Here is a 21,608-nt window from a genome sequence, read left to right as displayed (position 1 = left end):
GCCTTCCAGGGTCGGTACGGTGGCTCAGCTGTGACCATAGGCTACTGCCATCTCAGAGCTTACAGCTGAGAACCTCACCGGGTAGCCTTTCTCCTCTGTGGGCCTCTAGGGAGCTGGACTAACCCGAAGGCCCCCAGAACAAGTGTCCCCAGAGAAACCGGCACAGCTGCAGGGCTCTCCGGGTGAAGCCTGGAACCTTGGTGTGCACACTAGCTGACTTCTGCATTGCATTCCTGGAGGCCTTCCTGGGGGCGGACCCAGGTTCAAGAGAGGGAGCCAGTACTGTGCTTGATGGGGGGAGGGGCTGTGGGGGGGAGGAATCTGAGATCATGCCTTAAAATCCCCACAGCAGTAAATAGATCAGTAGGCGGTTCCCAGTTCGGGGATCTATGTTTGACAGAGCGTGGGTGATCAATAACAATTTGAAAGTTGAATATTTGTGCGCTCTTTATGTATCTAGTTCAACATATTAGGGATTTCTTGTTTTTTTTTTAATGTTTATTTTTGAGAGAGAGAGACAGACCGAACATAAGCAGGAGAGGGGCAGAGAGAGAGGGAGACACAGAATCCGAAGCAGGCTCCAGGCTCCGAGCTGTCAGCACAGAGCCCGACGCGGGGCTCGAACTCATGAGCCATGAGATCATGACCTGAGTCGAAGTCAGACACTTAACTGGCTGTGCCACCCAGGCGCCCCAGAGATTTCTATTTTAAAGTAAGTTAGGTTTATCTGTGTAATTCTGTTGGAATTTAATTGGTTACTGAAGTAGTAATTTATGTACACCTAATGACATTGGACAGCAAGTCCTATTATGTACTGTACTGTTACATATATATAATTATATATATATATACATACTATACTATTTTTCACATGTTTTTTTTCCCCTAAAGTCAGGCTCCATTTTTTTACTGGTTTATCCAAGGTTTCCGTTTTTCTCCTTTGTGACATAGTTTAATCATACTGATAGGTACAGGGAATGGTAATGATACATAACCATGTACATAATGCTCAGATTTATTTAGCAACTACTTTTGCTCTGTTTAATTAAAATAATTTTAAAACTTTGATTTTACTTTTATCCAGTTGATAGAAATTTATTGTTGAAAATGTCAAGTAGTGCCAAAGACTTCTAACAGAAAGCAGGCCCTCTGTTCCTTCTGATATTTACCTTAAGTGTTCGTTAATACTATGCAGAGACAAATTTCTCTGGATTCTGACAGTGCTGAACCAAGTAAGGCAGTGCGATGACTTTTTTTTTTTTTTGGTACATTTTATTTTCCCTGGAATTTAGCCATTTCTTAATTTTTTCATATTTGCTTAAATTTGTTTGCAACTTGGTCTCTCAAACCATCCAACAGCTTTATAAAACTCCGTGTACTATGCCACGTGGCCAGTGCCACACATGGCCCATCTGTCCGTGGATCCCCAGAGACTCTTCTCGCACTTTCAGCTCTGTTGTCATCTGAGCCATGTCCGCTAGCTGCTGGTGCCCTGTCGTCCTTGGAACTCCATTTTCATCTCTGTAGCAGGATCCTCCTTGTTTGTGCTCGCTGTGCCTCTGGTGTTGGTGTGTGCTCTCGCCTAGGAAGAGGCTGTGTGGCCTCAAGCAGCTTTCGGAGTAGACCGCGAACGAGTTGGTGGTTAAAGTGTCAGGTGGAACGTGTCATTTATTCATACTCTCGACTTTTCTGCATGTGTGAAATTGTCTCTGATACGGTTTTCCAAAAGTGCACCTAGAAGATGAGGTTCTTTCTGAGACCCTGCATCAACATTGTCTTCATGCTGCCCCCGTGCTGGTGGGGCCCAGGATTCTAGGTGGAGGTCACTTGTCATTCAGAATTCTCCAGGCATTGCTCCGTCTCTGGCCTTCCAGATCTCAGTGCTGCCATTGGGAAGTTGGATGCTGTTTCCAAACCTGTCTATGTGTCCAGTGGTCTTTGCCTCTCCTCTAGAAACTTCTGGACTGCTGCTTTATGTGCTATGACCTGTACTGCAGTGAATGTCCAGTTGGGTCTTTTTCACTTGGTGACATTTTCAGTCAGTCCCCCCACGGGGGTTCAGAGATCCTTCCGATGGTACCCATCCTCTCTCTCTGGCTGTATGCAGCTTGGATGTTTTGCTTCTCAGGTTGACCTTTTTTTCCCTAAACTTTGCCGATTATTCATTCCCATTTTTTCATTCTTAGGAAGTTACTGACTTTATTTCCCAGCCTTTTAAAAAGATTTCAGTAAGGGGCGCCTGGATGGCTCAGTCGGTTAAGTGTCTGACTTTGGTTCAGGTCATGATCTCGCGTTCGTGGGTTCGAGGTCCACGTCGGGCTCTGTGCTGACAGCTCGGAGCCTGGAGCCTGCTTCGGATTCTGTGTCTCCCTCTCTCTCTGCCCCTTCCCCACTCGCACTCTGTCTCCCTCTGTCTCAAAAATAAAAATAAACGTTAAAAAAAAAAGATTTCAGTAAGCATTTTAAGTTTCTAGGAGCTCTTTTTTGTTCCGTTTGCTATTTCATAGATGCAGGTAGCTTATACTTCTGAGGCTATAAATTGCATTTTTTAAAAAGTATATTTTTTAAAGTTTATTTATTTGAGAGAGAGAGCACGCATGCACAAGCGAGCAGGGGAAGGGCAGAGAGAGGGAGAGAAAGAATCCAAGCGGGCTTTGTGCTGTCATTGTGGAGCCTGACATGGGGCTCAAACCCACGAATCATGAGATCATGGCCTGAGCCAAAATCAAGAGTTGGTCACTCAACTGACTGAGCTATCCAGGTGCTCAATAAATTGCATTTTTAAGAAGACTTTCTTGGGGCACTTGGGTGGCTTAGTCGGTTAAGCATCCAACTTCATTCAGCTCAGGTCATGATCTCTGTCTTTCTCTCTCCCATTCATGCTCTGTCTTTCTCTCTCTCTTTCTCTCTCTCTCTCTCAAAAGTAAAAATTAAAAGAAAAACTTTAAAATGACTTTCTTGAACTAGCTTGGCCTGTTAGGAATGTCTTTGTGTTGATTTGCTTTTTAAGTCTGTTTCGCCTGGAAGTTTTCCTTAAATCTCTTAAGATCCGAGGTGGATCCTCTAGCAAGGCACAAAAAAGTTGTTTGGAAGCTGCATAGGTAAGGGAAGTGCTCTCTCTTGAGCTTATCACTTTTGCTCAGCAGCAGGGACAGGGTCTCCTTGACAGCCTCCCAGGAAGATCTCACAAGAGGCAGAGCTCCCACAGGGAGGAATGAGTGAAGGTGGCAGGGCTGGGGGCCCTCAGTGTGGTGTGGACGAGATTGGTGAGGGTTCCTAATTTGAACAGGTTGCTGGAACAGACATGGGTCTTTGTCTTTGGGAAATCAGGGTCCACACAAAGCTGACCGCTGGTTACAGGCACATCTTGGAGGCGTTGGAGGTTCTGTTCCAGACCATGATAACGCGGATGTCCCCGCACAAGAAGTCAGATGAATGTTTTGGTTTCCCAGTGCATATAAATGTTATGTTTACACTGTGCAGTAGTCTGTTAAGTGTGCACTATGTCTGAACAGTGCACCATAGTGTAATCAAAAATGAGTTTATTGCTAAAAACTGCTGACCATCAACTGAGCTTTCAGCGAGTCAGAAGCACTGATTCCCTGATCACTGTAACAAATATAAAAATAATGAGAAGGCTTGAAATATTGTGAAAATTACCAGAATGTGACAGAGACATGAAGTGAGCAAACGCCTTCGACAAAATGACGCTGATTGGCTTGCTTGACACAGGGTTGCCTTCGGTTTGTTAAAAAACGGAGCATCTGCAAGGACACTACAACTACAGCAAAGCGTGATAAAGGAGGTGTGAGTGTTTTGGAAGATGGGTCCCAATGAGCTTCTGCTAGAACAGTTTGAGTGTATGTGGTTTTGTTACCCGTCACGGTTTAGTCCAGTTTAAGTAACTTCTGTGAGTCATAGAACAGTTAATTTTGTAAATTATGGCTCTACTTCTTTTCACATTTCAATCAACAAATAGATGCAGCACCTAGTAAAGGGTCTCGTTCTGTTTTCTATTGGAAAATCTGTGATCCTCAGATGAGTGATGCCACCCACTTCCAGTGACAAACTGCCATCGGCGCCCAGTGACTATAAACATGCCTACCTGCTCCTCTGTCACTCTTCTGCTGAGCAGCGTGCGGTGACCACCCCTTCGCAGCGTGTAGAGCGCCTACTCCCGTCACAGCTCAATAGTACCTTGTATTCATTTATGCTTAGTTATTTGGACATTTAGGTTGTTTCCACTCTTCTGTCTTAGAAATGATGATACTGCAGTGAATAGGCTTGTCTGTTTTGCCAGTGTGTCATCACTGGGATAGGTTTTTAGGAGAGCTGAATTAGATCTTACATGCATACGTGATTCTGTGAGGTGTTCATGGGCTTTGTACCATGGTGCCTTCTTACCAGCAAGTGGTGTGGAAGCGTGTCTCTCTCCCCCATCTTGCTTCTGTAGTGTGTTGTCAGCTTATGAATCTTTGTTCGTCAGATGGGTGACAAAGGAGTCTGTAGTTTCATGTGTGAGGCCTCTTTGGCCTGCCTTTTTCTGTTCTTATCTCCAATTTTCTTCTACCTTTAGAAGCTCTTTTATTTAAAACAAATTTTTTTTAATGTTTATTTATTTATCGAGAGAGAGAGAGACTGAACACGAGTGGGGGAGGGGCAGAGAGAAAGGGAGGCAGAGAATCCCAAGCAGGCTCTAGGCTCTGAGCTGTCAGCACAGAGCCTGATGTGGGGATTGAACCCACAAACTCTGAGATCATGACCTTAGCTGAAGTTGGACGCTCAACCAACTGAGCCACCCAGGCGCCCCTCGAAGCTCTTTTAAAGTTGGAGTTACTAGCCTTTGCCCGTGATATATTTCTTACACTTGCTGCTGTGTGGTGCCAGCTTCTGGGAGACCACTCTCCTTAAGTCCCTGGCCTCTTACTCCTGTCTGCATGGGTCTCATCCTGTATCATAGATGTCATGCTGGACTTAAACATCTCTGGTTTCTCGGATCCTGTGTGTTTATGTTGCTTTTCTGTCTTGTTTTCTGGAGAGTATCCTCCAGTTACTTCCAGAGATTTATGGGAGGTGTAACTTTTGAGCCCATACATGAATGTAAATGTCTATACCCTCAATTGGTAATTTAGCTGGGTATGGAATTCAGGGTTCAAAGTCATTTTACTTCAGCATTGCAGGTATTGTCTTCTGTTTAGCTCAGTGTTAATGATGGAAGAATAAGTCTAGTACCTCTATTTTTTTAAAAAGTCCTTTTTAAAAAGAACTTTGCAAAAGGACTTTTCTTTTTTTCTAAGTTGGTTTTTTTTTTTTGTTTTTTTTTTTTTGAGAGAGAGAGAGCACGTGTGCACAAGCAGAGGAGGAGGAGCAGAGAGGAGAGGCAGAGTCTCAAGCAGGCTCCGTACCATCAGCACAGAACCCCACGCGGGGTTTCAACTCACAAACTGTGATATGACCTCAGCCAAGATCAAGAGTCAGATGCTCAACCGACCGAGCCACCCAGGAACCCCAGGACTTTATTTTGCATAAAGTAGTTTTAAGTTCAAGGCAAAGTTGATCAGAATGTACATTTCTTGTATATGTCTGTCCCCTCCCCCTCAACGTCCCCTACTAGCCACATCCCCCACCAGATAGTACACTTGTTACATTGGCATGCCCACACTTACATGTCATGATTGCTCAGAGTCCATTGTTTACTTTGAGCTTCACTCTTGGTGCTGTACGTTCTGTGGGTTTTGACAGATGTATTCAGATCCACCATTCTCGTATCATTCAGGGTAGTTTTATTCCCTGAAAATCCCCTATTCTCCAACTATTCATTCCTTTTTCCCCCAACCCTTAGCAGTCACTGCCTTTTATTGTATCCATAGTTTTGCCTTTCTTAGAATGTCATCGAGTTGGAATCTTAACGTAGCTTTTTCACATTGGCTTCTTTCACTTAGCAGTATGCACTTAAGGTTCCTTCTGTCTTTTCATGGCTTGATAGCTTATTATTACTGAATAACATTCTATTTGTTGACACGCCATGGTTTATTTATCCAGTCACCCACTATAGGACATTTTGGTTGTTTCCAAGTTTGAGCATCATAGAATGGAGGTGCTATAAACATCCGTGTGCCCAGGTTTTTGTGTGGACATGTTTCCAGCTTCTTAGGGTAAATACCAAGGATCATAATTGCTGGATCATATGGTAAGAGTATGGTTAATTTTGTAAGAAACCACCGAACTGTCTTTCAAAATGGCGACACCAATTTGCATTCCCACCAGCCATGAATTAGAGTTCCTATTGCTTCACATCCTCTCCAGTGGTTGGTGTTGTCAGTGTTCTGGATTTCGGCCATTCTGTTAGGTGTGTCGTGGTGTCTCCTTGTTTTTAGTTTGCATTTTCTGGATGACATACGATGTGTAGAGCATCTTTTTGTATGTGTTTTGCCATCTCTACATATATCATCTTTGGTGTTAAGGTGTTTGGCCCATGTTTTAATCAGGTTGTTTTTTCTTGTCGAATTTTAAGAGTTCTTGTTATATTTTGGTTAACAAGTCCTTCAGATATGTTTTCTTCCAGGTGTTTTCTTCTTCTGGCATGTCTTCTCATTTTCTTGATAGTGTCTCTCATAGAGCAGAAATTTTTAATTTCAATGAAGTACAGCTTATCAGTTAACTTCTTTCATGGATTATGCTGTTGGTGTAGTATCTAAAAAGTCATCAACATAACCAAGGTCATCTGGATTTTTCCCTGTGTTGTATTTTAGGAGTTTTATAGTTTTTCACTTTACATTTAGATCTGTGATCCATTTTGAGTTAATTTTTGTGAAGGATGTAAAGTCTCTGTCCAAATCCGTTTTTTTGTAGGTGGATGTCTATTTATTCCAGTACCATTTGTTAAAAAGACTATATTTTCTCCATTGTATTGCCTTTGCCCTTTTGTCAAAGATCAGTTAACTATATGTGGGTCTTTTTCAGGGTTCTTTATTTGTTCTATTTGTCCATTTTTAAAGAGTCAGTACCACATTGTCCTGATGAGTGTAGCTTTACAGGATGTCTTAAAGTTGGGTAGTGTCAGTTCTCCAACTTTGTTCTCCTCCTTCAGTATTGTGTTGGCTGTGCTGGATCTTTTGCTTCTCCCTATAAACTTTAGAACCAGTTCATTGATATCCACAAGATAACTCATTAGGATTTGGATTGGGATTGCACTAAATCTATAGTTCAAATTGGGAAGAACTGACATCTTGACAATACTGAGTCTTCCTGTCTATGAACATGGAATATCTCTCCATTTAGATATCTCTCCATTTAGATATCTTTCATCAGTTTTGTAGTTGTCATGTAGATTTTGTGTATGGGGTCTGTAGTGATGTCTCCTTTTTGATTTCTCATGTTAGTGATTTGTGCCTTCTCTCTTTCTTGTTAGTTATCCTGGCTAGAGATTTATCAATTTTGGTATTTTCAAACAATGATCTTTTGATTTCATTGATTTTTCTCTGTTGATGTTTAAAATATTACTGATTTCTAATTTTTATAACCGCTTTTATTTTACATTTAATATGGTTTCCTATTATAATTTCCTAAGGTGTAAGCTTAGATTTTTAATTTTAAATCTTTCCTCTTTTCCAGAACATGCATTCAGTGCTGTAGATTTCTCTGTAAGCATTGCTTTCCTTGTATCCTACAAATTTTGCAAAATGTATTTTACTTTTCATTTAGTTCCAAATATTTTTAAATTTGTGTTGTGATTTCTTCTTTGAACAGTGTATTTAGAAGTGTGTTGCTTAATCTCTGAGTGTTTGGGAATTTTCCAGCTATTTTTCTGTTATTGAATCTAGTTTGATTTTATCGTGGTTTGTGAGCAGTTGCAGGATTTGTTTATTTATTTATTAGCTTTTTTAAAATTTATTTTTGAGAGACAGAGAACGAGCAGGAGAGGTGAAGAGAGGAGACACAGAATCTGAAGCAGGCTTCAGGCTCTGAGCTGTCAGCACAGAGCCTGACGTGGGGCTTGAACCCACGAACCATGAGATCATGACCTGAGCCGAAGTTGGATGCTTAACTGACTGAGCCACCCAGGCGCCCCTGTTCCTTTAATTTTAAGATGTATTTTATGCCAGAATGTTGTCTTGCTGAATGCTTCTGGGACCTTGTAAAGAATTTGTATTCTGCCGTTGTTGGATGAAGTGGTCTATTGATGTCAGTTATATCCAGTTGATCAGTGGTGGTGTTGGGTTTGACTGTGCACTCAGTGATTTTCTGCCTGTTGGATCTGTCCATTTCTGATAGAGGGTTATTGAAGTGTCCCACTGTGTAGTTGTACAACTTTGACCTCCCTTGATTTGATATTCTGTTGTGAGGTACATACATGTTAAGGATTGTTGTCTTCTTAGAGGATTGATTGCTTTATAATAATGTATCTCTTAAAATTTTTTTAACATATTTATTAATTAAAAAAAAATTTTTTTTAACGTTTATTTATTTTTGAGACAGAGAGAGACAGAGCATGAACGGGGGAGGGGCAGAGAGAGAGGGAGACACAGAATCAGAAGCAGGCTCCAGGCTCTGAGCCATCAGCCCAGAGCCCGACGCGGGGCTCGAACTCACGGACCGTGAGATCGTGACCTGGGCCGAAGTCGGACGTCTAACCGACTGAGCCACCCAGGCGCCCCATTTATTAATTTTTTGAGAGACAGAACGTGAGCAGGGGAAGGGCAGAGGGAGAGAGGGAGACACAGAATCCTAAGCAGGCTCCAGGCTGTGAGCTATCAACACAGTGCCCAACACGGGGCTCGAACCGATGAGCAGTGAGATCATGACCTGAGCTGAAGTCGGACGTTTAACCGATTGAGCCACCCAGGCGCCCCATCATAATCTATCTCTTTATCCCTGATGACTTCCCTTGCTCTGGAATCTGACTGAAATTAATGTAGCTACTCTCGCTTCTTTTGATCAGTGTTAGCATGGTATATATTCTTCCTTCCCACTATTTTTAATGTAAGTATATATCCTTAAAATGGATTTCTTGTGAGAAGTGTACAATATGGTCTTTTATTTTGATCCACTATGACAGACTTGGTCTTCTAATTGGTGTACTTAGATCATTGACGTTTAAGGTGATTATTGGACTAATATCTGCTATATTTGTTACTATTTTCTATTCATTGCCCTTGTTCTTTTACTTTAAGAGACTGCCCTAGAGTCTGCAGGATCCTTTTACAACTAATCCAGTTCACTTATGCGTGAGCTATAATCATCTAATACATTGTTAATATTCTGGAAAAATGTTACCATTTTTGTTAAGAAAGATGGTCTCTAATGATCTTTATGTAGATTCGAGTTTTTCAACTCATTTTCTTCTCTCTGAAGAATTTCTTTCAACATTTCTTGAAGTACAGGTCTTCTGGAAACAAATTCTCTTAACTTCTGTTTGTTTGAGCAAGTCTGTTTCTTCTTTACTCTTGAAGGTTAGCAGAATACAAAATTCTGGGTTTTTAGTTTTCTCTCAGCACTTAGATACTTCACTCCTTTCTGCTGCCATGCTTCCTGAGGAGAAGGCGGATGAATTGCTCTTTGCTCTGCTTCTCCATCCATAAGGCGTGTCTTCCTCTGGCTGCTTTCAGGAGTTTGTCTTTGCCCTGGATTTGCGCTGTGAATATGATATGCTTATATGCGGTGTTCGGGCATTTATCCTGCTTGGCGTTCTCTGAACTTCCTGTGTCTCTGGTTTAGCGTCTGACGTTAATCTGGGGAAATCCTCAGTCATTATTGCTTTGACTGTTTTCTTCTGTTCCTCTGTCTCCATCTTTTCTTCCTGGCATTCCCCTTGTACATGTTACTTCTTTGTAGTCGCCCCACGGTCCTTGGATATTCTGATTTGTTTTTTCCTGTCCTTTGCTCTGCTTTTCAGGTTTGGACCTTTCTGTTGGCGTGTCCTGCGGCTCAGAGACTCTTTTCTCAGCCGTGTCTGGGGCTCACTGGATTAACGTCTGCTCTGTTTCTTACTGTGCCCTGTTCCTTGCCCTGTATTTTCTTCTACTTTCTCTCCCACTTTTCCCTGCTTTTTGTAGTTTGGATTGCACTTTCTCCATCATGAGTCCCTCATACATTCTTCATTTCTGTTCTGGTGTTTTGACCTCTGCCGTCTTTTTTTTCCCTGGTAATTTCTACCTTTCTTTTTACATTACCCAGTTTTTTCTTGCACGTTGTCTACTTTTTTTCATTATAACGTCTAGCTTAATTTTGACAGTTACTTGGAATTCTTGGAATGATCGTTCCACCACCCGTCATGCCAGAGTCTGGTTCCTGTGCTTGCTGTCTCTTCAAACCGTGTTGTTTCCTTTTTCATGTGCTTTATAAGTTTTTGACCAAGTTGGACAGGATGTGCCAGATGAAAGGAGCTCACAAGCCTTTAGTGACCTTCGATGGGGCGTGGGGGGCGGGATACATTCTGTAGTGCTCTAACTAGGCCTCGTGTCTTAATGGGTCTGTGCCACTGGCTGACCCTCGTGTCCTCCTCCTGTCTGCTGTGGGACAGGACCCGCGGCAGCTGGACTTTTAATCTCCCTGCCCTTGGGCAGGGATTGGGCTCTTGGGGATGGGCCTTGTTAAGAACCAAACACTTTGTTCTGTCTCTGAATGGCTACTTTCTCCCCTCCCTCTACTGGGGGCTGGAGGGGAGTTTTCTCTCCCCTTCCACCTTCCCCTCCCCCCCACCCCTTGCCTGGAACTGCGGCACTCCCAGAGGTGAAACCCGGGAGCACGTGGACCCTCCCTCCCTTCCTGCCAAGATTGGCCACTGGGGGCTGGGCCCCAGCTTGTGGGCACGGAGGCTGTGGGTCGAGGCTGTGGGTCGGCTCTTCCACCTGCTCCCCCCCCCCCCCCCGCAGGCTCTGCCCGAGGTGTGGGTCCCTCTGCAGGCCTGTCTCTGTTCACCCTGGGACTCCTCCTCTGGCCACTTGAAAGATTCCTGATCTTGTGCAGCTTCTCCCCTGTTCAGGCAGAGGGAGGACTCCGCTCCTCACGTGCAGGCTTCTGAGAGCTCCCGCTCTCCGTGTTCGTGCCTCTGGTGCTGTGTGGTGACTGTGAAGGCCTCGGTGGCCTTGAGGACCGCCGTGCGTCCTCCTAGTCCATCTGCAGAACTCCGGGGTCCTTGCACATGTGGTGGTGCACCCAGCCTGGAGCGTTTGCACCCAAGGGGCCGTGTCTCCACGAGTGTCGATGCCCGTTCGCCAGAGCAGAGGCTTCCCTGGGAGCGGCTCGCTCCTCTCCGGTGATCTTGCCACAGCCCTCCTGTGGCGGGAGAGCGAGCCCCGTTGGGACACGAGGTGACAGGAGGGCCCCAGCATTGCCTGGCATGTGGGGGCGGGGGCAGACAGGTGCAAGGCCGGCTGCCCTGTCCCAGTGAGCTCCATGTGGGAGGCAAGGCGGCCCTGACACCAAGGGGGTAGGGTAGTTTCCGTGGACCCCCAGCGATCCTGTACCGTCGGGTCTGTTTGCCTGTCCGCTCTCCTCATCCTGTCCACCCCAAGCCTAGAGACATTCCGGGGTGACGGCGGCGGGGGGGGGTGGGGCGTTCAGGAAAGTTTGGTGTCCTTCCAGGCTGTCTTCCATTGTCTGTGAGCTGTCTGCTTGTCTGCGTGGGGGTGCCCGGGCCGCTGGGGACAGCGGGGAGGACGGCGCTGGGCACCCGGGACCTGCCTGTCTCACCGTCTTCATGAACAGGGACAGACAGCCCTGCACTGACCGGTTGGCCGTGTGTCTGCTTGTTCGCTTCACTTTGGAATTGTAAGTGGAAGTAAGGAAGTGTGTGTAAGCATGCACGCTCTCAGGGACGGCCGAGGATGGCGGATTTGCAGATAACCCCGGAGCCGCCTTCTTCCAGTCAGGGGACCGCTAGACTGAGCTTGTGGTCACACGTTCTTTGTTTTCTTTATATTTTGCTGCCTAGCGTGGATTTTGATCACTGTAGTCAGGGGTGCTTTTGCCGCATCCCACGGATAGCGTTTCCAGTTTGATTTTCTTCAAGGTCAAATTTCGTTGTGATTTTGTCCTTGAACTGTGGATTAAACAAGATTGTGGTTTAATTTTCAAAAACAGGGGTGTTTCCAGATATTATTAATTTCTCTTTCCCTTCTGACGTGGTAAGAGAACAAACTTCCTAGGAGTTCACGTTGTTGTAAGTGCATGGAGGGTTTGTGCTATGGGTAGCAGATGGTGTGTCTGAGTGAACATCTCAGGTGAACTTGGGGGAAAGAAACCCGTGTAGGCTCTTTGTGGTGTTCTGGTCTTCTGCGTCCTGTCTGATTTTCCACCCACTCCTTACTTCCGTGACTGAGAGAGGAGAGCTCACGTCTGAATGTCTAATTGTGGATGTGTTGATTTTTCCTGTGAGGGCCGTCGGGTTTTGCTTCATGAACTCCAGTGTTCTGTACCCAGTGCACGTACCGTCAACCTGTTAAATGTGCCGGCTTCTTGATTGACTCTTACCGTTTTGAAATGTTGTCTTGATCCCTGATAACTTTGTCCTGAGGTTAATTTGTGTGATGCTAGCAGTTGTCCCATCCTTTTTTACATAGTCTCTGAATTCGTGTTTGGACAGTCTTCATCTGATGCCATTATCTGTACCGTTCAGGCTAGAAGCTCCTTTGGCCGGAGATAGTGCTCTGAGTCCATGAGTTCTACTCCACTGTCTTCTGTTTGGGCTCACGCTCTTTCTGGCAGTGGATCTGGAGCCAGTATTGTCTTTGTTTCTCTGTGTTGTTTCTTTTTTAAATTTACTGTTTATTTTGAGAGAGAGAGAGAGAGTGTGTGTGTGAGCAAAAGAGGAGCAGAGAGAGAGGGTGAGACAGAATCCCAAGCAGGCCCTGCAATCTCAGCACAGAGCCCAACGCAGGGCTCGAACCTGTGAATCGTGAGATTGTGACCTGAGCCAAAGTCGGACGTTTCACTGACTGAGCCACCCAGGCACCCCTGTTAGGCTGCTTGAAAGTATTTCACCGGCCACTGGTTTCCAGAACTGTGATTAGGATGCGCCCTGGTAGGTTCATCCTTGTTTTCATCCCACGTGGGCGTGGCTGAGCTCATTGGCTGTGTGGCCACGTGGCTGTGGGTGCACCACATCTGGAGAACTCTCTGCCACTGCTGCTTCTAGCTCTTTCTTCTCTCCCGGTGTGCTCCTCTCTTTGTGGGTGTGGTAAACCATCCCATTTACCGTGTGTCAGGCCAGTTGACACCGGCTGTGAGGGTCCCCACGGCCGCTCCTGTCCCCACCGTCTTTGGGTCTGGTCCGCTGTTAACCGTGTCCACTCATCTTCATTTCAGATCATGTGTTTTCACCACTTTCATTTATTTCTTTCCTTTTCTTCCCCACATTTTTCTGTTTTGAGTATTGTCTGTCGTCCTTTATATATTTGAGCAGATTATAGCTCTTTTAACATCTTTGCTGTTAATTACATTCTGGTTGTAACCCCCTTGGCGTGGGGTATGGTCTGCCACTTTCCTGCGTGTCGAGTGGCCTCTGTTGGGGTGTGGGCCATTTGAGACGTGTGGTGGCGCATTGGGACTGTGTGGCCGTGCTCGGACTTTGTTCTGGCCACCAGATGCCCGGGTGGGTCTGGAGCAGCCCTCTTGCTGAGGGGTCACCTCTGTGTGGTTTTTACCAACTGCCCTACGGGTTTGAAGAGGTGGCTGGCCGGACTTTGAACAACTGCCATCCCTTTCCACCCCCAGATGTTTGGAGTCCCTCTGAGACCCCATTCGCCAGCACTCTGCGCCCCCCCCCCCCCGCCCCCGCCCCTTTGTCCTCCCAGCCTGGGGCACAACCATCCCATTCTCCTTGCTCCCCTGTGGGCCGGGTCTGCACATCACCCTGAGACCGCGGGCCGGGCGGGTGCACAGCCTTCTGGTGCTCTGGTCCTGTGTCTCAGCCGTGGGGTGCCTGGGTCTAGGTGTCTCACATCTGCCCGCTTTCTAGTGGCTTGTCGCAGGAAGACAGCTTCTGTAACTTAGTACTTTACAGCCAGATTGTCACTTATGTTGTGTTTTTTGTTCCATGTGATTTTGGGTTTTTTATGGCAGATCTGGGGAGATGAGCTGTTGTCCTTGCTATCTTATTTTCCTAGAACCCCTTTTATTTCCTTCTTAACAATGAAATAAACAAATGACTTCCTACAGGTTGGCTCTTTATGGCTTATTTTCATTTCATGCCTTTTTTTTTTTTTTTTTTTTAAATGTTTGTTTGTATTGAGAGAGAGGCACACACACACAGCCCTAGTGGGGAAGGGGCAGAGAGAAAGGGAGACACAGAATCCGAAGCAGGCTCCAGGCTCTGAGCTGTCAGCACAGAGCCCAATGTGGCAGTCAGACCCATGGACCATGAGATCATGACCTGAGCTGAAGTCGGACGCCTAACCGACTGAGCCACCCAGGCGCCCCATTTCATGCTTTGCAAAGCAGTTTTTTAGAAGTTCATTTTTTCCAAGGTCTGAAGTATTTTTGTGTCTAGTTTTTATTGACTTATGCTCACTTCTCTTTTAGGCCATGCTGGTGTGTCTGCAAGCATGATGAAGAAAAGGACGTCCCACAAGTAAGCAACTCTGAAACTTGCTTTTAGATAACAGGTTGTGGCCTTAGGTGACGGAGGACTTGAGATGCCATCGTGCTGCCCTCTTCTCTGTGCTGAGCAGGTCATGCCCCCTGTCTTTGGCCTGGCCTATGGCTGCCTAGGCCTGTCCTTCCATTCTTGAAAGCCTCCGGGCGATGATTTCCCCTCCAGCTCCCAGGGGTTGCGCTGTCTGCAGGAAGCCCCAGTGGTGAGGGCGGCGCTCTCCCGCTTCCCTCCTGGGAAGGGCTGCGTGCTCTCGCCATGCAGGTTCTTGGCTGCGTCTCGGATGCGCTACTGACAAGGAGGGCCTTGTGGCCAGAGGCCTTAGCTCCTGCTGGAGGGCCTGAGTAGTATGCCGACAGCTGCTTGCTCACTGCTTTTCTACATTTTCAAGTACATGAGAAGCTTGAAATCTAGAGAAAGAATATGCCTGTTGAAAGATATTTTAAAAGGCTGTGTATTTCAAGTGACCAGTATAAGTCCTAAATTCTGTAGGTACCAGAGCGAACAAGCCACTTTTCCCTCCCTTTAATCTTTGTGTATTACATAGTTACGTTTACAAAGAAAATTGAGGTACTGTCTTAAATAAGACTGTGCTTGTACTGAGTTACATATTTGAATAGATTGCACAAGTACCCACCGGGTCTTGGTCACAGCTGCTGCACCATGGGCGCTGCTCTAACAAGTAGGTTCTGATCGTTTGGTCTTGATCGTAGATTGTTAACTACAGACCAGGCCCTCTGACCCTAGCTGGCACCTCCCAAGCCTCGCAGTATAGCAGTTCTTTCCAAATTGTTCATACCGAAGTCACCACCCTGTGTGGTCGAAGGGCCCAGGTTGCCTTGGCTGCGACGGCACATCTGGATGACATTAAACACGCCCTTCCGTAATGTCGCTGATCCGAGCACACGTGCCTCCCGTGTAAATGCGTGCATGCATAGTGATGTAAATATTTGTCAGGTTAGGTTCATGAAGTGTCCTACAGTGTAAAACTGTGAAGTTGAGGTTTGTGTGTCCCTGAGGGTTGATAAGGCATTTCCCAGATTTCATTGATATGCCCATTACTAATGTTCATGGTTCTGCCATGCCCACCGAGCTGGTAATCTATGTACTGTATCTCTACTCATGTCGCACCATTGCCATAAGTAATCAGCCATCTCTTGGCCCAAGTGGGAGGTAACAAAACAAATACAAGCTGTAATATCAGGTAATGATAAAAACTTAGTGGGGAAGAGAAGCAAGTTAGATGTTGATTTGCAGGACCATAACAGTTCATGCAAAATAGATTTTACCAGTTAGTTTAAAATAACTGGCTTTCAGAGTGTAATGTGCATTCAGTTTTACCCATTTTTACACATTCCTGGATATCTCTGGTTGGAAGCTCCTTTAGTTAGGATTTCAAGCATTCTTGGGTTTGTGCGAGGGTTTCACATGCCTGCTCGTAAGCACTGCTTTCCATGGACTCGTGGCTCTGATGTGCTGGTAATGCCGCCACCCCCCGCCCAGCACAATGAATAAACACCTATCTGTAAAAACTTGTGAGAATCTGCTCCCCTGTACTCTGCAATGCAGGGAGCTCAGTCGGGTGCTTGTTTCAGTGAAAACAAGCTTTCAGTAGACAACCTTGAACTTGGTACTCTGTAGCCAGAGGGCGCCACGGGAAGAAAGGACACACTCTCAGTCCTGTTCGCCTGTCTTCTGATCTCTGTGCACATCTGAAGACGGTTGGAAAGAAAGAGTCTGCACGTTTCACAACAGGTGGCCATTGCTCACTGCCTCTGGATGGGCCCACAAGGCTGGTGGCGAGGCCCCTGGGCAGGAGCTGACTCGAAGCGGGGAGCTGGGTGGTTCAGCTGGGCGTCTTGGCACGTTCCTCTGTCTGCCTAGGACCCTGCTTACCGCGCCTAAAAATCCTGGTCTGGACTGGAATGGTGGGGCGTCAGCTTTTCTCAATAGACGGCTTTCTGCCAGCAAGATGTTTATGGAAACCACGAACAGAAAAGCAGACCCGGAGCCTCACTCTGCCCTTGCTGCCTCCACTGTGGCCCAACAGCGAGCAAGGAAAGGCACAAGGGACCCACCGCCTGCAGCCGCTGACCTGTGGCCTTGTCTCCTCTCGCCTCCTGTGTTTCTGGGAATCTGAGTAGTAACTGCACGTGTGGAGGGAGTCATAGGAGCTCCAGGGGACGAGTGTGGCAGCCCCGTCCCCGTGGGTATCAGCAGGACTCAGAGTCGGGTCCGTGGCAGTGGGAGCATTGCTGCAGCAGACCAGAGACATTGTGTAGCTGCATCTTGTTCTGGTTTTTAAAGTGAAGGCAGCACACTTTCATGCCTCCTGCCGACCTGGCCCCCCACTACATTTTGGGAACAAGTTGGTAGGCAGGCCTTTCCCAGCTTTGCAGGACGTCGTTTGGGAAATGAATCTGCAGGGAAAGTGTATTTGGCCCTTGAACAACATGGGATCAAGCAGCACAGGGCCACCTGTGCCCGGATTTAAGTACGGCACAGAACTAACTATGAGCGTATCTTCTGTTCCTTGTGATCTTTCTTTTCTCTTTCTTCTTTCTTTCTTTCTTTCCTTCCTTCCTTCCTTTCTCCCTCCCTCCCTTCCTCTCCTTCTTCCTTTCTTTCCTCTTTCTCCTTTCTTTCTTCCTTCCTTTGCTTTCCTTTGCTTTCCTTTGCTTTCCTTTGCTTTCCTTTCCTTTCCTTTCCTTTCCTTTCCTTTCCTTTCCTTTCCTTTCCTTTCCTTTCCTTTCCTTTCCTTCCTTCCTCTTTCTCCTTCCTTCCTTCCTTCCTTCCTTCCTTCCTTCCTTCCTTCCTCCTTTTCTGCCTGCCTTTCTCCTTTCCTTTCTTTCCTTTCCTTTCTTTCTTTCCCCATTTTTGAGAGAGTGAGGACGAGCAGGGGAGGGGCAGAGAAAGAGGGGGACAGAGGATCTGAAGATAGTTTGATCTGGGGCTTGAACTCATGAAGTGTGAGATCATGACCTGAGTAGAAGTTGGATGCCTAACGGACTGAGTCACCCAAGTGCCACCCCCCACCCACCCCCCCCATAATTTTCTTGATGATATGTTCTTTTCTCTGGCTTACTGGATTGTAAGAGTACAGCAGAGGTTACATACAGTGTACAAAGCGTGTGTAAATCGTTCATGTAATTGGTAAGGCTTCCGGTCAAGCTATCAAGTTTTGAGGGAGTCAGAAGTTATACTGGGGGTCAACACCCTGACCCCTGCTTTAAGGGGCAGCGTGCATCTTGAAGGGAAGGTAGAGTGGGGGGATCTCAGGCGAGACTAGCCGTAGCGGTTCTTCGTTGCAGTTTTCAAACAGAAATCTGGTTCTTTGTCTTCGCTAGTTGGAGTAGCGGATGCCTTTCCATTTCGAGGCACTGTCAGAAAACACGACGGGTTTTGGTGTGTGTTTAGAGAAATGGACCAGGGCTGTTACACACTAAGTAGAGGTATCCAGCCAGTGCTTTCCATTTGTTAAATCACAAGTACCAGTCACTGACCGCAACAGTGACAGAGACAACTCCCCTCCTCCTCCCCCTCCCTCTCCCATCCTCCTTGTCCCCCCTCTTCCTCCTCTCCCTTCCTCCTCCTGGAGTCCCCGGCATGGGCTCAGGTACTTTTCATGGCACCCCTGTCAAGTAGGAACCCTGGGCCCTTTGATACAAGAGGTTAACTGACCAGTTTGGGGTCATGCAGCTGAGAAGTGACTGAGCCAGGGCTCCCAGAGGGGACAGCAGGATTCTAGAGCACACAACCACCACACCGTGCTTCCTCGTGGAGTGGTTGCTTGTCTCACATTGGAAAAGCAGGTCACACACACAAAGTAACAGTGAAGCAGGCATCTGCATGAAGTGTGGTGCTGTCTTAAATTGGACAAAAAGAATAATACTTTTGAATCGACTTTTAAGTGCTTTTTACACCAAGGAAGTGAGTAGTGTATTGGAAGGCCTTGGCATTGGGAGGTTGCCGCAGACAGCTCTGGCATTCTCTGGGACAGAGTAATGAAAGAAGCCATAGTGTGTGGATGGAACCCCGACTCCCCATCTTGTTTTTGTATCGTCATTTTAAGCCAGCAATGGCAGCATCAGCTGTACAACTTTTATTAAGCAACAGGAACCAGAAAAACTTTTCTCCTTACTCGTGTGCATCTTGTAAAAAGACAATTATGTTGATACAATCAGTAGTTTCTTCTGAAATGTGCTGCAACACGAGTAAGGGAACTGCTCTTAGAAGACAGTACTAAATAGAATAAGGAAAGTGTCAGTAATTAATTTGTGCAGCATAGTACACGGTGCGTGAGTGGCATTTCCTGGTTCACGGCAGAATGGTGCTGGTTGAAGCTGAAGAAGTGTGGTCCCTTTAAATACTGACCACCAAAATAAGATCTTCCAGTCCCGGGGAGGAGGATGTGCTTTGAACACAGAATCTCTTTTCTGGGTGACAGAACAATTAGCGGGGTGTGTTCCAGACTTCCTTAAAGTGTCCGGCAAGGCACAGAAAATGCCCCTGCAATCCAGCTTACCTTTTAGGGAACATGGGTACGTGGAAACTAGTGTTGGTGTTGACTGGTGTCCCCTAAGGTATGGTGCCTGGGGCAGCGGCGGCCCGGAGCGTGTGCCGGAAGGTCTGGGATCGAGGAATCTGGGGCCAGGTCCGGGCCTTGCCCACACGCTCCGGGTGGTCGCTCGCCTGCCAGTCTCCTCCGAGGCCCATCTGAGAGCTACGCGGGCTCGTGGGGAAATCCGCCCCTGTCGTACAGGGAGAGTGGCTTTCTGCCGAGGGGTTGGCCGGCCCCGTCTGCTCCCCGGGGAATCCCCGTGGGCGTATGAGAAGAGCCAGTCCCAGTCGTGAGGACCAACAGCAGCGCGTCCCTCCACAGCCCGGGGGCCTGTCCGTTGTTTCCAGAGGCGGCTGTGGAGAGAACCAGCAACGCGCTCACAGGCGCGTACCTCTGGCGTTCTGTGCTGTCCTCCTCGAATCGTTCGGATCGTGACTCAGTGCAGCCCTTTATTTGCGCGTGGCGGCGAGTTCAGCCGTCCTCCCGGAGCGAGGTGTCTGCCGTCCGCCTGCGGCAGCGCTGTGTGTGTGTCGGCCTCTGGAGGCTGGGCCTGGAGAGCCCCCTAGACTCTTCGCAGGGACGCACACGAGCTCGCGGGCTGTTACGAACACGTGTATCCAGGGAGAACGTAGGTCCGCCATATGCAGGCAGCCCTTAATTTCTTTGAAGTTTGTTTATTTCGTGAGGGAGACAGAGCGAGCAGGGGAGGGGCAGAGAGAGAGAGGGGGGGAGGGAGGCCGAGAATCCCAAGCAGGCTCTGCTGAGAGCCCGGAGCCTGCTTTGGATTCTGCGTCTCCCTCTCTCTCTTTGCACACCCCCACCCCCGCTTGCGCTCTGTGTGTGTGTCTCTCTCTCTGTCTCTCAGAAAAAAAAACAAAACAAAAAACAAACATTAAATTAAGCTGAGCTGAGGAGCTCTCTGCCACTTTGAGTTGAAAAGGAAGCCCTCCGAAAAGTGCGGATCCAGAGTGGACCCTGGAGTCTGTACAGGTTGGAGACTGCAAAGGCTGGCTGCAGCCGAGGTGGCCGGAGGAGAAACCAGCCGTGGAGGAGGTTCGCCTGCCCCTCGTCTCCGTCCCAAGGCTTCTGCTCGCTCCGCTCCCGGCCACTCTGCAGCCCCCTGGGTCACTGCTGCTTCTCCGATCCCACACCTCCTGCTCAGACGTCGGGGCCCAGCTGGGCCTGAAGAAGTACACCCGTGCTCCAGACGCCGTGGTCTCGGCTGGCACGGAGCACAGGAACGCCGGCGACTGTCGGGCACCTGAGGAGCACTGACCGCATGAGAGAGGGTCACACACGGCGGGAGAGCTAACCAGGAGTCTGCGGGCGGCACCTCCGCACCCAGACGAGGCCGACCCGCAGAACTCACAGAGGAATCGGGAGAGGAAGCGAACGTTTACGCCCGATATAGGAAGGCTTGTTAATTAAAGAGACACGGTTCAGGAAAAGGTGAAGAAACATTTGTTTCTTATCTATCGGTTCGATAGAGAGGCTGAAGTTCAAGCCTGTATGTTTTACCTAATTCGGGAGAGCTTGGTCTGAGGCTTTCTGGAAGGGGAGTGGGATCATGGAGGAGAGCCGGGAAGTGCTGTGTTCCTCTGCTAAGGAAGGGACAGTGGGTGAAGGATCCAGAATAAATGTAAGAGAGGGGCACCTGGCTGGCTCAGTCGGTTAAGCGTCTGACTCTCTATCTCAGCTCAGGTCAGCTCACGATCTCACAGTTGTGAGTTCAAGTCCCACGTTGGGCTCTGTGCTGGGTGTGAAGTCTACTTCTTGAAAAATGAAATGGGGTGGGTAATTTTGCACAGCTGTCTTTAGATTGGTCAACTGCTAGTTGAGGGGTTGAATCCAGGATAGAAGCTCTTCTGGTTGTGATCTGTATTCTCCAAAAAGCCAGGACCGTGGTGATTGTGTGCCTGTGCACGTACGGAGAGAGATCAGAGGCTGGTGTGGCAGCTCCGGTCCCAGGGCAAAATTGCTTCCCGTGAGAACGCTTCTTCTTAAGACCTTCAACTGATTGGATAAGACTCAGCTACATTATGGTGGGCCATCTGCTGATTTACAGGTTGCCTTTCTAGAAAAATGCCTTCACAGAAAACATCTACGGTAATGATTGACCACATAGCTGAGTACTGTGACCCAGCCAGGGTGACAAATTTAGATAAACCGTCACACTGGCAGAAATGCTGTATTTGCTTATAATTTTGGTAGTAATGGTGGAATGTTTGTGTGAATTAGGAAACGGTGCATGTGACTGCATTCCTTAGTCAGCGAGGTTGGGAATCAGCCTGTGCCTTTGCTGTGAAGAAAGCCTGATGCTGTACACAGCATGTATCGCTGGGACTTCTGCGGAAATCTCACAGATGGTAATTGGTTGTCTGAGGAGACACATGATGCTGAAGATCCCTGTGCTCTCCCGGCAATACGTAAGGGCTGAGGTTCGCGGTGTCTGCT

General features: G+C 47.4%; 1 protein-coding gene across 3 annotated transcripts in view; it reads left to right on the top strand.

Annotated features, from left to right (window-relative positions):
- The window catches only part of SPIN1 (spindlin 1), a 76,516-nt gene that overhangs the window by 39,989 nt on the left and 14,919 nt on the right, over nucleotides 1-21,608 (top strand). For all 3 annotated transcript variants that reach the window (XM_058695898.1, XM_058695899.1, XM_058695897.1), the window contains exon 3: nucleotides 14,524-14,572. In XM_058695898.1, coding sequence (XP_058551881.1) covers nucleotides 14,524-14,572 — 49 coding nt within the window. The remainder of the gene's footprint in view (nucleotides 1-14,523; nucleotides 14,573-21,608) is intronic.

This window comes from Neofelis nebulosa, chromosome 12 (assembly GCF_028018385.1).
Source record: "Neofelis nebulosa isolate mNeoNeb1 chromosome 12, mNeoNeb1.pri, whole genome shotgun sequence".
NCBI lineage: Eukaryota > Metazoa > Chordata > Mammalia > Carnivora > Felidae > Neofelis > Neofelis nebulosa.
The sequence above is the reverse complement of the archived record's forward strand: the minus strand, read 5'-3'. Positions and strand labels throughout refer to the sequence as shown.